Here is a 17,929-nt window from a genome sequence, read left to right as displayed (position 1 = left end):
AGCTCATTTTAGGCAAAACATTATTCCTCTGGCCCAACCCTTGTGCACTCAGTGGCTAATTAAAGGACCAGTAACATCCCAAAGTGAAAAGGTTTTAAATATAACATAATGGCATCCTGCGCTGGTAAAAACTGTGCATTTTCTTCAGAAGCAACCTGGGTGCAGACACACACAGTGGATTTTGGTGTGAAAATGCAATCAATAGCGTTTTGCAATCAAAAATCCACACCATGTGCTGACAGCTGCTCCGGGTGCAGGCGAAGATGAAGATAATGTCAACATCACAGGCCGATGATGTGATATTGGCATGAATCAGCAGCTGCTGCATCGTCATGCATTCAAGCTGAAATTGGGCAACAGGTCATAAATCTACATAGCAGATAAAAGATAAGAACTATTGACTGAAAACCTTACTCTCCTAGAACGCAACATTAGGGCTAGGCCACACGGGAAGATTTCAGGGAGACTAATCGCTCTGAATGGCTTGCTGGTATCTTGCACCCGCTAGCACTAAAGTCGCCTGCGCCTATTCACACGCGGCGACACGTTTTTCAAAGTCGCTCAAAACTGCCTCGTGAGGCAATTTCGAGCGACTTTGAAAAACGTATCGCCGCGTGTGAATAGGTGCAGGCGACTTTAGCGCTAGCGGGTGCAAGATACCAGCAAGCCATTCAGGGAGATTAGTCGCCTCAAAGACGCGCCGATTAGTCGCCAGGTGACCAATCTCCCTGAATCTTCCCGTGTGGCCCTAGCCTTATTGTGATCTAACCCTATACTGGCTACTCCTTATCCAAAGGATTCTTCTACTAATTCACACTGAGTGTGGAGCCTTCAATAACCCAGGGTTCTGCACACACATATGAACTCCATGTGTTTAAAAGTGCATTAGCTTGCTCACTTTCTTAAAGGAACAGTAACACCAAAAAATGAAAATGTATCAAAGTAATTAAAATATAAATGTATTGTTGCCCTGAACTGGTAAATCTGATGCCTTTCCTTCAGAAACACTACTATAGTTTATATAAATGAACTGCTGTGTAGCCATGGGGGCAGCCATTCAAGCTGGAAAAAAAAAAAGGAGAAAAGGCACAGGTTACATAGGACATAGTAGATAAGCCCTGTCCAATACAATGGAGTTTTATCTGTTATCAGCTATGTAACCTGTGCCATTTCTCCTTTTTTTCAGATTGAATGGCTGCCCCCATGGCTACATAGCAGCTTGTTTATATAAACTATAGTAGTATTTCTGAAGCAAACACACCAGTTTTACTAGTGCATGTCAACAGTACATTATATGTTAATTACTTACTAGGTGCCTATACACAGACCCATAAAAGCTGAATTAGTCATTCCACAGTTGGGACGGGCTAACCTAACTACTAGTATAGGCTCCGTTATCTGGAAACCCATTATCCAGAGAGCTCTGAATTACAGAAACATCATCTGCCATATTTTAAGCAAACAATTCTAATTTTGATTTCCTATTTCTCTGTAAAACAATACATTGTACTTAATCCAAACTAAACTACATGAATCCACAATGGTGGCAAAACAATCATATTGGCTTTGATTTGTGGTAGACTTAAGATCTGGTGATCCCATATCTGGCAAAAAAAAAACCCTGGTCCCAAGCATTTTGCATTATAGATTGTATACCTGTACCTAAAGTATTTATCTTGCAGTCAAGCTGCTGCCCATATCTGGAACCTCTATTCTAATAGTGGACCCATTCTACCCTACTCCTACAATTTCAGTAGTTGTATATATCAGGGGGCGTAACTATAGAGGAAGCAGACCTGGCGGCTGCAGGGGGGACCCAGGAAGTATAGGGGCCCCACCAGGCCCTAATTCATATTCAATATGAAAAAATATTGATAAAATAGGTCACCCTTTAGACATTTTAGGGCCTGAATAATGATTTGCTGTGGGGCCCAGTGATATCTAGTTACGCCACTGCCTGTGGTATAAGCTTATCACACCTGACAACAGAAAAAGAAAAACTGTACTAAATATTTGGAAGGGGTTTTTTACAGTGAGAGCTGTGAAGACGTGGACTTCTCTCCCTGAATCAGTTGTACAGGCTGATACATTAGATAGCTTTAAGAAGGGGTTTGATTGCTTTTTAGCAAGTGAGCGAATACAGGGTTATGGGAGATAGCTCACAGTACAAGCTGATCCAGGCAGGTTAGAAAAAGTTAAAAGGTTGAACTTGATGGACGTGTGTCTTTTTTCAACCTTACTTACTATGTTACTATGCCTTCAAAATATTGTTGGTACCTTAAAAATGTGACAACGTAAGAGTTTTAGCAATTATATAATACTGCAATCACCCGGGCCCTCACAGCACTTTCCACAGCCAGGTGGCATTTAGGGCATTGCTTAGGGTTGCGGATCATATTCAGCTGAGGGATCTCTGGTTGCACATCAAACACATAAGAGGTCACCTTGATAATTCTTGACCTGAACGGAGACTTTAAGTCTCAATCAAGTAAACATGCAAAATGATTACTGATTCTCAAAATTTAAACCATTAATGTGTATCTTGTTGTCTCTAAGGACAAAATGACACAATAACTACTGTAGTCATGTATGCCTTGTTCACTATTCTGACTAAGGTTGGTGGCTAATAAGATAAGATACTCAAGAGTGACCTTAAGCCCCTTCAAGTGCAAAACACCAACAACATCCCTTAACAAGGGCCCAGTGGTGCCAAAATCAACCCGTGATGTCATATTTGGGAGTGAATAACATTAGTGACCAAGTGTAGTGGTGTCAAATAGCTGGTGGTACTTTGTGGTAAGTGGTATGGATTATACATGATTAATGCACACTGTTTATGTGGCTATTTGACACCACTACACTTGGTCACCCCTTATTAAGGGGTGTTGTTGATGTGTTTTGCACTTCCTGAAGAAGGCTTAAGTTGTGAGCCGAAACGTTGAAATAAATTGAGAGTTCTTGAAACTATGAAAAGCCTATGTTTGTGCGATTTTTGATGGTTTGATATCGATTTACTTTGCAAATCAGCACCCAGGCATTGCAATACAATTTTGGAGTACACCAGTTTAAGTTTGAGAGATAGATATATATATATATCAATGAAGACAATGACATTTGCCAACACCATTGATTGTATGCCTCCTGTTTTTTCTTTGATCCAGGCAGCACGGTTTCCTAGTTACATGGCAAGGACAGAACAGAAAAGCAAAGCATGCAAAAAATGTTGAAGGGCAAAGCAACCTATAAAATACTGGGGTTAATAGTATTAATGTCTGGTTCTTGCTTTTCTCTCCCCCGGTGGAATGCTCTCTAATTGGTTTAACAACCAATACAGACTTTGATAGCCTTCCTCGTTCTGGATATATGCAGTGGAACCTCAATTTTACTTCCCCCGATTTTTAGGTTTTCACTTAGTTTACATTGTTGTCTTTTTTGGACCCACCTATATACTATGCATAATACATTTCCCTGATTTTACAATTTCCTGGATTTTAAAATGGGGGTTCTACTGTATACACAAAACGGTCTGTGGGCACACAAGGCAAGCCTGGGCACAGATAGCATACTTGCATGTTGTGAAACACAGACACGATTGGACATGTACCATAATCATCAAACACAGCCAATACACTTACGACACACACACACACACAACAGCATGACCCCCCCCCCCCCCACTGATATGTTATAGCTTTAAGCCCATGTCCAGCATTTAGATTGGCACACATGTCCACCTCTTAGGTTCTGGAGGATCAAAGTCATCTGCTTATATTATATGTTATTATTATATATTATATAGGCATATCAGTGACCCTGTAACACTTATGTAGACACAACTGCGACACCCCAATTCTCATACAACCACATCTTGCATATATCACTTACATATGGGCACAAGGTCAGCAACCAGTACCTATACTATACTAGCACAAACCTGACTACATAATAATAACTATTTTTTTTTTTTTAAGGTGTGGTAAGGCAGTATACTTTTTCATTGCCTTTCAGTTCCATTATTTACCTTCCTCTGTGTTGCAAGTATGGCTTTAACACATATGGTACATGGAGGAACTGGAAAACTTTGTACTTTGTCATGGGGAATAAAGCTGGATGTCCAGAGTTTGAAATCAAATGCCAATTGAGCCAACTCCAGACCAAAACAACAGCCTGGCCAACATATATCTGGCTGGGCATGAGCCATATTATCTATTGGACTGGTTTCTAACTACTGTAAGACAAGGACCTCATCCATCCGTTATTGTGCTCCTCTGTCAGCGGATCACCTTAGGGCTCCTGTCATCTTCTGATGGTTATCTATGCCAGGATCAGTACATTTTAGTCCACCAGTTGGGTGGCCAAATTGGGAAAAAAAATCCTCATCAGCTGGGCAGATCCTTTTATGCATGGCCAGTTCAAAACCAGTGTGTGGTTGGGTCATCAATGGCCCAGGCTGAGCTTTAAAACCAAGTTGGAAAGATCCTATAGTGTATTTATTGAAAACGGAACTGTAAGGCGCTAAACTGTTTTAGTAAAATATACAAACTCCTTACCGTCATTTTGCTGGTGAGGAATGGGATCTGATTTGAATATTTGCGTAAATTAAACATAATCCACCCACCATAATTCCATTATATAATCTCCCCAATCTATATGTTTGCATTTTTTTTAATCTGTTTTCCAAAAAAGATTGCAAAGGAGAAATGGGTCATGTGTCAATTGCTTTGCTCCCACACAGTGGGGATGCACCTAAGGAGCTGGAAGCAGTGGATTGGGGGCAATAGCACGGCAGACAAGTACATATGAAATTACCCAGGAATGACAATTGTAACGGTACCAGATTTTTCTAGTAAATGTAACAAGTAGATTTCACATAATTATGTGCCAGCATACCACTTTATATTAAGGATAATAAATACTAGGGATGCGGGAAATCGTGTGACTTTTTGTCAGAAAACAAGAAAGTAAAAAATGTTTTCCCCTTCCCATCCCTAATTTGCATATGCAAATTAGGGTTCGGATTTGGTTCAGTATTCGGCCGAACCTTTCACGAAGGATTCGGGGGTTCGGCCGAATCCAAATAATGGATTCGGTGCATCCCTACTCATAACATTAGTCTTCACCGCGCCAGTCAAGACTCCATCCCCCATTTGTAATATAAGGTGCTAAGTTTGCCCAGGAGCAATAACCCATAGCAACAAATAAGATGTTTGCATTTAACAGGTGACCAATAAATGCTACCTGCTGATTGGTTGCTATGGGTTATTGCCCCTGGGCAAACTTCCTGCTTTTTTATTACATAACCCCATCTCTTCATACTCATAACACTAGAGCTGCGGGCAATTGGTAAACCAACTGTTCAGGATGCACTGAAAAATAAGGCTTTGTGTTTTTGTGTAAGTTATATGAATCTGTTATTGTTACTTGAAGAAGAATGCATATTAGCAAGGCAATCTATGGACATCTGGCAGTAGCAGTATTATGTGGAAACTAGTAGGTAACCTCAGCACACTCAAGCAATGGTAAACAGGGCCATTCAGCTTGTTTTGTTGTCCAAGCAATTTCCAGCTCAGCAGGCGACTATGTGCTCAGAATCACACCCCACCCTTTACTGTCACTGATAATTATCTGTACCTACATGTGCAATCGCTTTAAGGGGCCAAATCAGATGTTTCTATTCTGGCAGAAAACCCCAGTGCATGTGACATTAACTACAGGTGATGGCTTTTCCACTTGTTCAATTTACAGCTAGCAGGGGCGCTACATATTATCTAAAGCTCTTCAGATGTCCTAAATCCTATCAACTCCAGAATGCTAGGGATTTGGGGTATTCCAGATAACTGATCATTCTGTAATCTGGATCTTTGCGCCTTATGTCTACTAGAAAATCATGTAAACATTAAATAAACCCAATAGGCTGGTTGTGCAGCCAATAAGGAAACAGAAATTTTTTAAAATTTAGATTTTAATAATATGGAGTATATGGGAGATGGCCTTTCCATAATTCAGAACTGGTTTCCGGATAACGAATCCCATACCTGTCCATGCCCTTTGCTACCTATTTTTTTTAAAAGACTTTTTTAAAGACTTAAAGCAACAGTAAAGTAAACAACACCAACAACTGTGTATCAAAGGAATTAGTATATAATGTACTGTTGCTCTGCCTGGGTAAAACTAGCACTTTGCTTCAGAAAGACTAATATAGTTTATATAAACAAGCAGCTGTGTAGCCATGGGGCAGCCATTCAAGCTGGAAAAAAGGAGCAAAGGCATAGGTTACATAGCAGATAACAGATAAAATACCATTGTATTGGACAGAGCTTATCTGTTATGTGCTATGTAACCTGTGCATTTTCTCCTTTTTTCCAGCTTGAATGGTTGCCCCCATGGCTACATAGCAGCTTGTTTATATAAACTATAGAAGTGTTTCAGAGGCAAACACGCAGTGCACGCTAACAGTATATTATATGTTAATTACTTTCAAACATCATTAAAAATTCTTTTTTTGGTATTACTGTTCCTTTAAAGCAGGGGTGTCCAACCTTTTGGCTTCCCTAGGCCACACTGGAATTTCATATACATCCTGGGCCGCATGCGGCCCTCGGGCCGGACAGCCCTGCTTTAAAGGGTCCCAAAGCCACATAGCTCTTGGGCTGGTGACCAGACAAACTCTTTTAGATCATCTATTATTTTAAGATATACTGAAGCATGGAGGATGGATGCTATTCATCTCATTATAGAATGTACTGTATTTTCTCTCTCTGTAAAATATTCTTAATTCTGTATTAAATGACCTAATCTTTAAGCATAAGTAAGAGCCCATGCAGTGCCAGGTTAGCCAGTAACAACAGACGTGTGTAGATGTGGGGCATCAGATGACATTGTTTTGTCTCTGTGATTGCAGGGTGTATAAATGGATCTATGTCAGAGTAACATAGGTGTGCAACAGCCACATTACTGCATGTGTGCATTTTATTTTGCTTCAGTAAAGCAACCTGTTCATCAGACATATCCTGCTAAGGCTATTCAGACGAGTATTGCTTACTGGAATAGGACTTGAATAAATCCTGTGTATGGTGCTTCTAATAACATCACCAGTAATGCAAGATATTGCTTTTCAACATCCACATTATAATTGATAGAAAAAAAAACGTATGGTCATATATCTATTTGGATCAAATGTAAACTCCCAACAAATAGAATTTGTACATATGAATCAGGTTCTCCCGTAAATCTGTAGAAAGTGTTAGAAGCAGCTCACTTTGCTTAGCTCCAGGCTGGTATGGTCAGTTCAGCTATTGCTTGGCTCAATGTTGTTTCACCAGCATCCTTTGTGTTTATGGAAAGGCTCTTAGATATCATGTCCCCTGCCTCCAACTATTCAAAAGGCCAACAGTAGAAAAGGCATGAAACATTTGGATGGATCAGTTATGAACGTGCTGATCTAAGGTTCTCTGCATTGGTCTCTGTACCCAAGGTTAGAGAGCATTGTGGTGGAGTAGAACCATTTAACTAGTGTGGTAACGAATGGAGGAGCACGTTCGAACACGCCAGAGAAATTCATTCAAAACAAGCAGGGCCCACGTCCTCCTGTATTATTCTGCCACTCTGTTAATTCAATATCAATCCCGTCTGTTATAGAATTATTATACATCTCTATATAAATTGTTTGTGCTAAATAAATAAATGTTGATGAACTGTGGTGCAACTATCCGGTCATGACAGGGTCCTTGTCTGCTAGCCCTGGTAAACATTATACCCTAGCTCCAGCCTTTAGGGTAAGGTCACACGGAGCGTTTTGGGGAGATTTAGTCGCCTGGCGACTAATCGCCTCGTCTTTGCAGCGATCAATCTCCCCGAACGCCTTCCCTCACTCTGCACTGGCTAAAATTAAAAATCGCTGGCACTAATCACACGCGGCGATTCGTTTTCCGAAGTCGCCCGAAGTTGCCCCACGAGGAAACTTCGGGCGACTTTGGAAAACGAATGACCGTGTATGATTAGCACAGGTGATTTTTCATTTTAGCCAGTGCAGAGTGAGGGAAGGCGTTCGGGTAAATCTGAAAAAATTGTACAATTCAAATTTTCAAGGGTTTTCCCGCACTCAAATTTTTCGGGAAAATGTATTGCTGAGTGGATTTGGTCGGAGTATATTTAAAAAAAAAAAAAAATTTGATAAAATCAGATTTTGATAAATGTTCTGTAAGGCTACACATTAAGAGGGTTATTTGTTTTTTTAGATGAGGGTCAGTGAACCCCATTTGAAAGCTGGAAAGTCAGAAGAAGAAGGCAAATAATTCAACTTTAAAAAAGAAAAAATGAAGGCCAATTAGAAATAGTCATCCTATAAAATACTAAATGTTAACTTAAAGGTGAACCACCCCTTTAAGAGTAACAGCAGACATATTGACTCATTTATAAACACTGGGCAATTTGCACCTGGGCAGTAACCCATAGCAACCAGTGATTCTCCTTTTTTCAGCCAGCTGTAGTTTGAACACCAAAAGCAATCATCGGATTGGTTGCTATAGGTTACTGCCCAGGTGCAAATTTGCCCAGTGTTTATAGATAAACCCCACAGTGTTTTATTTATGTTATTGCTAGTTTGCAGGCAGCAATAATACCCCTACATACTAAAGTGTTATCTGTGTGGATTCTGCCAGTGCAATTCCAGACCCAGTGATTATTACTCAAAAATACTCAGTGCCACATTTTTGAGTGATAAAAACCTACTACTACACTAGACAGGTCAGTGGCATTGTCACTGCAGTCTAGACAGGGTTTTTTTTTTTTTTGTTTTTTTTTTTGAGAATTTTGCCAGTTGCCAGCAAATGCTCTCTCTGAGTAACATCGAACTGAACCAGGTAAGGAATCCATCTTATACTTATGCCCCACATAGCACATTTGCATCTAAACATTTATATATCATATTAATGGCTGATTATATATTTGTCTCATAACCCTACAGTAACGAATAGTCATTGTGTTTAATGGCAGCCTACATCTCCCATCAGCACATGTTCAAAACAAAATCTTATTAACACACAACTGGTTTCCTTATGTAATTATAAACCAAAAACGCAGGAACTTAAAGTTAAACATTTTTACGTCTACTTATGGACCTAGAAAACACATTATTTCACATAACATTTGGTAAATATTGCTGCTCGTGTCTTATACCTGTAGAAGTGTCAGTGATGTCCATTATCTACTTCTGAAATGGGACGAGCCGGAAAACATATGATATAAAAGAAAGAGAGAGATTTTTTTTTACATGTGAATTGTACCAGGAAAATATTTCCCCCTACTGTGGGCATTTACTGAATTCTAGAGAGTAGCATTAAAGACATTGCATAGCTATACATTTATACTGCATATGTGACATTTGCTATATAATTCAGCAGACTATGAGAAACACTAATACTATGGCAACATGTGAAATTATGGAAAATTGCTTTACTCAGGCGACTAACAAACAGCATGAATATCACTTATAGCTGTGCACCTAAAAGGGGAATGATTATAGATATTAAATGCAACCAGATTGGCCATTTAAAGAAGCCCAGACCGAAGTGTTCAATCAACAATTGCTCACATCCGGGATATACCTGTGCCAGATTAAAACCATGTAAAATGTTTAGCACAGTGCCGGGAGATGCAAAACAGCCCAATCTTTACCATCTGCCACAGGGCAGGCAATAAGAAAAAGAATGCTTTGCAACATGTGCCCACCAGCCCTCCCAAACTTAGGCATCTGAATAGCGCAGGGGGTGGGTGGGGGATGCCTACATGATCCCCCCTGTTTTCCCTGCCAAATGCAAGCAGCCCTGTATTCATCTGGAATTCCTAGGTCCATGCAACTCCAACTCATCTTGCACTCTTCGCTCAAACAATTGCTCCTGTCAGCATCAGTGAATTATTTACAACAGGAAAGAAGTTACATTAAAGGAATAGTTGAAATATAAAAACTGGGTAAATAGGCTGTGCAAAATAAAAAATGTTTTTAATATACTTTGTTTGCCATAAATGTAATGTATAAAGGCTGTATTGATTGGATGTGTAACATAATAGCCAGAACATTACTTCCTGCTTTTCAGCTCTCTAACTCTGAGTCAATCAGCGACTTTAAGGGGGACCACATGGGACATAACTATTGCAATTCATCCTTAGCATGCAGCTCAGATTTAAAAGCAACAGTTATGACCCATGTTGCCCCCCCCCCAAGTCACTGATTGGTTGCCGCCTGGTAACCAGGGTAACCATTCAGTGGAAACCAAGCGAGCTGCAAAGCAGGAAGTAGTGTTCTGTAATGTTATGCTGGCCATAGATGTAAAGATCTTTAAAAGAGCTTTTCGTTATTGTGAGACCTAGATTATCTCAAAACGATCGTTTAAATGTACGATTTGTCCATCAACTAAAAAGACCATTTCAGGCGATATTACCAGGAAAACGAAGGGGAGCTGCCTGGTTGGCCCTGCAAACATAGATAGATTGCACTGGGACCAATAACAATTATCTGACAGATGTCGGACGAAAAATCGTAAGATGTATGATCATTCGATTCCCACTAACTTCACGATAATTTGACAAATTGGACGGATTGCACTGAAATTTATCGTTCACCGATGAAAGATCTTTGCGTTTATGTGGACCTTTATCCATCCTGTCACTCCAGACTTTATATTATATTTTTGGCTAACTGACTATATTAGAAATATTTTTTTTTATTTTGCACAGTCTATCTACAGTGGTGTGAAAAACTATTTGCCCCCTTCCTGATTTCTTATTCTTTTGCATGTTTGTCACACAAAATGTTTCTGATCATCAAACACATTTAACTATTAGTCAAAGATAACACAAGTAAACACAAAATGCAGTTTTTAAATGAGGGTTTTTATTATTTAGGGAGAAAAGAAATCCAAACCTGTGTGAAAAAGTAATTGCCCCCTGAACCTAATAACTGGTTGGGCCACCCTTAGCAGCAATAACTGCAATCAAGCGTTTGCGATAACTTGCAACGAGTCTTTTACAGCGCTCTGGAGGAATTTTGGCCCACTCATCTTTGCAGAATTGTTGTAATTCAGCTTTATTTGAGGGTTTTCTAGCATGAACCGCCTTTTTAAGGTCATGCCACAACATCTCAATAGGATTCAGGTCAGGACTTTGACTAGGCCACTCCAAATTCTTCATTTTGATATTTCTTCAGCCATTCAGAGGTGGATTTGCTGGTGTGTTTTGGGTCATTGTCCTGCTGCAGCACCCAAGATCGCTTCAGCTTGAGTTGACGAACAGATGGCCGGACATTCTCCTTCAGGATTTTTTGGTAGACAGTAGAATTCATGGTTCCATCTATCACAGCAAGTCTTCCAGGTCCTGAAGCAGCAAAACAACCCCAGACCATCACACTACCACCACCATATTTTACTGTTGGTATGATGTTCTTTTTCTGAAATGCTGTGTTACTTTTACGCCAGATGTAACGGGACGCGCACCTTCCAAAAAGTTCAACTTTTGTCTCGTCGGTCCACAAGGTATTTTCCCAAAAGTCTTGGCAATCATTGAGATGTTTTTTAGCAAAATTGAGACGAGCCTTAATGTTCTTTTTGCTTAAAAGTGGTTTGCGCCTTGGAAATCTGCCATGCAGGCCGTTTTTGCCCAGTCTCTTTCTTATGGTGGAGTCGTGAACACTGACCTTAATTGAGGCAAGTGAGGCCTGCAGTTCTTTAGATGTTGTCCTGGGGTCTTTTGTGGCCTCTCGGATGAGTTGTCTCTGCGCTCTTGGGGTAATTTTGGTCGGCCGGCCACTCCTGGGAAGGTTCACCACTGTTCCATGTTTTTGCCATTTGTGGATAATGGCTCTCACTGTGGTTCGCTGGAGTCCCAAAGCTTTAGAAATGGCTTTATAACCTTTGAAATTGAACTCAGGTGTGATAAACCACAGTTAAGTTATTTTTTAACAAGGGGGGCAATCACTTTTTCACACAGGCCCATGTAGATTTTGGAGTTTTTTTCTCCCTTAATAACGTAAACCTTCATTTAAAAACTGCATTTTGTGTTCAATTATGTTATCTTTGACTAATAGTTAACGGTTTTTGATGAGCAGAAACATTTAAGTGTGACAAACATGCAAAAGAATAAGAAATCAGGAAGGGGGCAAATAGTTTTTCACACCACTGTATTTACACAGTTTTTATTTCTACACTGAACAATTGCTTTAAACGAGACAATTAATAGATATGCATCTTAGAACATTTGTGTTGCAGATTGATGGAAGATTTCATATTGTGTTGCCAGTTATGTTACTCAATCAAATGTCTTGCTGCTATTTTCCCCCCAAGACCGGTCGCGGTCACAGTAGTGCAACACTAGGATCTATCTGCAAACAACGTTCATGGGAAAAATACATATTAGACTGATGACAAATGTCCTGTCTTGTTTATATATTCCTGCTGGTAGAGAAGCATCAGAAACCACCACTGCTGCTCTTATTAAATAGAATAAGAAAAGGGCAAGTCTCACATCTGCAGTTTTAGGCAGTACCTTCTTTTTTGCCATAATTTTGCTTGACACTATTTCACCTCTTGCCACAGCATCTCAGTGTCTATGTGTGACATAAAGACAATAACTATACATGTTCCTTACTAGTCAATAGGCGATCATCTAGAATGCTATATCAAAGTTTTTACATTTTCTAAAGACCATATTAATTGCCATTAATGTGCTGATGAATTTTTTGATTTGCCTCAGATAAAGCAGGAAATATGGCAGGTCCAGTCGCTATGTAGGAATGCGGATACACACAGGCACATTTTTGTTTAAAATGATACGGTCAAGTGAAAACATGTTTTTAACAGTTAATAGTGCTGCTGCAGCAGACTTCTGCACTGAAATCTATCTTTCAAAAGAGCAAACTGATTTTTTTTTTAGATTTACTGAAATCTGACATGGAGCTAGACATATTATCAGTTTCCCAGGAGCCCCCAGTCAAGTGACTTGTGTTCTGCTAAATTTCAGTCACTCTTTACTGCAAGTTGGCGTGATAACAGCCCACCCCCCGGAGCCTTATAACAGAACAATGGGAAGATAACCAGATAGCAACTCCTAGAAACAAGAAAACAGCTCCCTGGTAGACCTAAGAACAGCACTCAATATTAAAATTCAGGTCCACTGCGACACATTTGAGCTACTTATTAAGAACATTATTGAGAGGGGGGTGTATGTATATATATATATATATTTTAAGAATTCTAAGTGAGTTGCAGGTAAAAGTCCCTTTGTGAAATGAATAATAAAGAATTCTTCATGAATCAGATGAAAATTAAGCATAGGACTGGCCAGATATGGGATGACTTTGACGTAGTTGGCCAGCTTAAATATATTACAATATATGGACAAACAATCCCGGTTTTGTTTAAAGGGAAAGGCATTTTTCAGTAGCAGTATGCACAAAATGTCTCTGTCTTAAATATATTGATAATGGGCAGAGTGCAGAGGACTCTTGTATTTGTCTATATATATATATATATATATATATATATCTATATATCTATATATCTATATATCTATATATCTATATATCTATATATCTATATATCTATATATCTATATATATATATATATATATATATATATATATATATATATATATATAAAATGAGACAGACCAGATCATTAGCTTGCAGTCGCGTGTGCAAGTTGTGTGTGGGGATGGAGGAGGGTAACAAAGCAGGCCTTATGGATGAGTGCTTTATGCAATACAATGGGCTCCAAGCCTGCTGCACTTAGCATATGAAGACCACAGTGTGTTGCTGGAAACAACGCTAGGTTTATGCACATCTCTTTGGGAGACGCAACAAGCCATAAAATGTGGTTTCAATATAAGGAGTTGGTCCGCTTTTAATCTGAAGCAGATATATATATATATATATATATATGCATAGAATGGACCAGCACACCGTTTTCTTCAATCAAACGTGTTTATTCAATACACACTGTGCATCCAACGTTTCGGCCCGCATCCGGGCCTTTATCAAGGATGATAAAGGCCCGGATGCGGGCCGAAACGTTGGATGCACAGTGTGTATTGAATAAACACGTTTGATTGAAGAAAACGGTGTGCTGGTCCATTCTATGCATATATAAACACTTTGACCGAGCACCCGGCTTGGAGAAAAAAGAGGACAGAGTGCAGGTGTTTGTACTATTATATATATATATATATATATATATATATATATATATATATATATATATATATATATATATATATATTGTCGTCAAGTAATTCCTTTTTAAAATTCTCTACTAGAAACGTAATAGGGAAGTTCATGTCTTAAAAATAAATTTTACAAAGAAACTCGTCTTGATATTTTTAAGAATTTTATTGTCCAGACCAAATGTTCAACGCAAGCCCTATATATTGTGTTCATGTTGAGCACAGGTGTTTGTATGTATGTGTGTATATATATATATATATATATATATATATATATATATATATATATATATATATATATATATATATATATATATATATATATATATAGTTGTACACTGGCCCTTTAATAAATACAACAGGCAGAGATATATTCAGTATGAGCCCTGTGCATGGAGCTCATGTTGAAAAACACCAGCTTGTTGTATAACAACTTGTCACGTTGCTATAAAAGTGTTGGCAAAATATAGCCATTATGACGCATGCATATGGCCATATTTTCTCACATTCTGCACAGGTTTTCTTTTTTTCACTCTTGGAAGTGCTGCATTTATGTTGCGATTCTACCCCTTTTCTATTGGAAATGCTGTGACTTAATTCCAAGGCTAGTGCCACAGGGGGGGCTGGTTCCTGGACTTGCCCGGGCCTCTGCCTGCTTCTGTGTCTACCCAAGCAAGACACTGAGTAAGCCCAAGTACAGATACAGAGTGGATTTTAGCACAAAAATGCACACTACATTATGATGAAGAATTGATATTCTGAGGCAATTTGCAAATGGTGTTCGTTTTTTATGAATTGTAGTTTGAGTTATTTAGCTTTTTATGCAGCAGCTCTCCAGTTTGCAATTTCAGCAATCTGGTTGCTAGGGTCCAAATTACCCTAGCAACCTTGCACTGAATTGAATAGGAGTCCGTATGAATAGGAAGGGGCCTGAATTAAAAGATGCGTAATCAAAAGTAACAATAAAAATAGATTTGTAGCTTTACATAGCATTTGCTTCAGATCGGGTCAGTGACCCCCATTTGAAAGCTGGAAAGAGGAAGGCAAATAAATAAACTGGTGTATTATCAGTATGATTAGTAGGAGGATTGAATAGAAAGATAAGTAATACACATAGCAATAGTTTATTGACTCCCATTTGAAAGCTGGAAAGTGGCAGAAGGATGCAAATAATTTAGAAACTATGAAAGAAAAAGACCAGCTGAAAAGTTGTTAAAGGAAAACTATACCCATAGAACAATGTAGGCCTCTATAAAAAGATATTGCATAAAATAGCTCATATGTAAAACCCTGCTTCATGTAAATAAACCATTTTCATAACAATATACTTTTTTAGTATAGAAAATTGGCATTTTAAAAAATAAGGGCTGCCCCCTGAGATCGTCCGATTCAATGTGCACATAAACAAACTATACAGGTTAGGTCACATGAGCCAATTAACAGACAGAGTTTTATCTTTTGCTTCCACACTTCTTCCTGTTACAGTTAGAGTTGTAGTATTTCTGGTCAGGTGATCTCTGAGGCAGCACACAGATCATCACGAAATGGGGGTTCAAGGCAAGAGATGTAGAAGGGCAATATTTATTCAAATATATACTGTATACCAGTTTGGTAAGATTCTTTAATATGCCACTTAATAATAATATCTGTTGCTTAAGTGTTCATTTTGGGGGTATAGTTTTCCTTTAAGCCATTCTAGAACAGACTAAAAGTTACCATAACTGGAATTGCAAATGCAAAAAAAAAAAAAGGAACTCCCATGTGCCCCATGCAGCAGAATGTATAATCATCAAATTATGGTAGATATAGGATACTGTTTAAAGGGACAGTTCACCTTTCAAACACTTTTTTCAGTTCAGTTGATTTCAGATTGTTCACCATAAACAAAGACTTTTTCAATTGCTTTCCACCTTTTACAATTTGCCCAAAATGTATGTTTAAAGTTTAATGTTCCTGTCTCTATAGTGTTTCAGTTCAGTGATCCAGGAGCATCTGGACTGTTACAATTTGCTACATTTTATATTTTAACTAGTTGATACATTTCTCAGCAGCATCTCTGGCAATATTAGCAACTATTGTATCAATTCTAACAGCTGCCTTTAATGGAACTCAGGGATTCTGCTCAGCAGGGACAAACATAAGGAATGAATACTAATGTATCAATTTAGAACAGTTAGAGTAGGGATGGACGAATTTTGTCTCCTGGTTTCGCCGCAAAAACGATGACCATAGACTTGTATGGCGTCGTGCATCAAAAAAAAAAAAAGACGTGCTTCAAAAAAATTGCCGCGCGACAAAGTTTTAGACTTTAATGGGCGCGGGTGTCAGCAACATTTCATCATTCTCGAATTTTTGTCGAAACGGGTCAAATTCGCCCATCCCTATTAAAGAGCTCCCTCCAAATGCTGCAGTGAAAAATTAATCACAAATAGAAAATGATTGAAAAAGGTCTTTATTTCTGTTGATCTATCTGAAACCAACTGAACTGTAAAACAGGTTTGAAGGTGCACACCCCCTTTATAAGCATTGTCTTTTAATCTTTGCCCGAAGGTGTATTTGGGCATCAGACATATGGTTACCTTTTATTCTCTTACAATGTAGCAGAGTAACAATGTTACTATTCCTTATTGACGCTATATTAACATATCACTGGATTACAGGGTGGCGACTACTCACCTCCCATTCATGTCTGGTGGGCAACAGAAAAGCACAACGAAACCGTTTATGAAACACTTTCAATCTGTATAAAACACCTTCAACCTGTATAGAACACTTTATCCTGTCTCCAGTTGTGCTAATATTGCTTAATCTTGTTTATCACGCATGTGTGAAATGTATGTAAGGAATTTGTCTGTAAAAAGCAGCAAAAGTCTTGACTGAATATTATTTGGATGTATTCTTTAAATTGCCAAGCAGAGTTTTGGTTACACTATGTGCATTTAGTGAACATTTCGCTATTATTCAAGTTATACATTGAAGAGATTTAATATACAGGTATGGGATCTGTTATCCAGAATGCTCTGGACCTTTTTCTGGATATAGAGACTTTTCTGTAATTTGTATCTTCATGCCTTAATTCTACTAGAAAATCATGTAAACATTAAATAAAGGATGGTTTCCTCTCCAATTAGGACTAACTATATCTTAGTTGGGATAAAGTGCAAGCTACAGCTTTATTATTACAGAGAAAAAGGTAAAAATCTATTTATTTTAAAAATGTGGATTATTTGGATAAAATGGGAGACAGCCTTCCTGTAATTCAGAGCTTTCTGGATAACAGATCCCATACCTGTATAACTTGAACTAGCCCTGAACTCAAGACCTTTGGCATTATGTCAGAGAGAGAGTTTGAAACCCTATGGCTAATGCCACACGGGCTAAAGGTTGCTGCAGAAGTTATAATAATGATCTTTCCTGCTACTATAGGTGGCAGGAAAGATAATTTGTTTTCTCTACCAATATTAAGAGCTGAACCCTCAGATATACAGGTAGAAACAAAATAATTCTACCTGTATCTGATGATTCACCAATCGATCGAGTCGACAGACAAGTCTTAACAACATCAGGCATCTTGTCTCTCACCATACATGCACCAAATTGTTTTGTAAGATATCCGTGTGTGTGTGTGTAGGGTCACCTTAATTCTAAGGTAGAACGAGACGGTGCGGTTCAAGCCGACACATCGCCCGGCGACTAAACGAATGTGACGTGTCGGAT

The 17,929-nt window shown here is 38.7% G+C and overlaps 1 protein-coding gene across 2 annotated transcripts in view; it reads right to left on the bottom strand.

Moving 5' to 3' along the window:
• cbx5.L (chromobox 5 L homeolog) overlaps positions 1 to 17,929 on the bottom strand; it is a 35,955-nt gene that overhangs the window by 14,344 nt on the left and 3,682 nt on the right. The window contains exon 2 of one of the 2 annotated variants that reach the window (XM_018247546.2): positions 9,178 to 9,211. The exons of the other annotated variant lie outside the window; for it this stretch is intronic. Coding sequence (XP_018103035.1) covers positions 9,178 to 9,202 — 25 coding nt within the window. The 5' untranslated portion in view covers positions 9,203 to 9,211. The remainder of the gene's footprint in view (positions 1 to 9,177; positions 9,212 to 17,929) is intronic. 2 annotated transcript variants of the gene reach the window in all.

Source organism: Xenopus laevis, chromosome 2L (genome assembly GCF_017654675.1).
Source record: "Xenopus laevis strain J_2021 chromosome 2L, Xenopus_laevis_v10.1, whole genome shotgun sequence".
Taxonomy (NCBI): domain Eukaryota; kingdom Metazoa; phylum Chordata; class Amphibia; order Anura; family Pipidae; genus Xenopus; species Xenopus laevis.
This window is presented reverse-complemented; position numbering and strand designations above follow the sequence as displayed.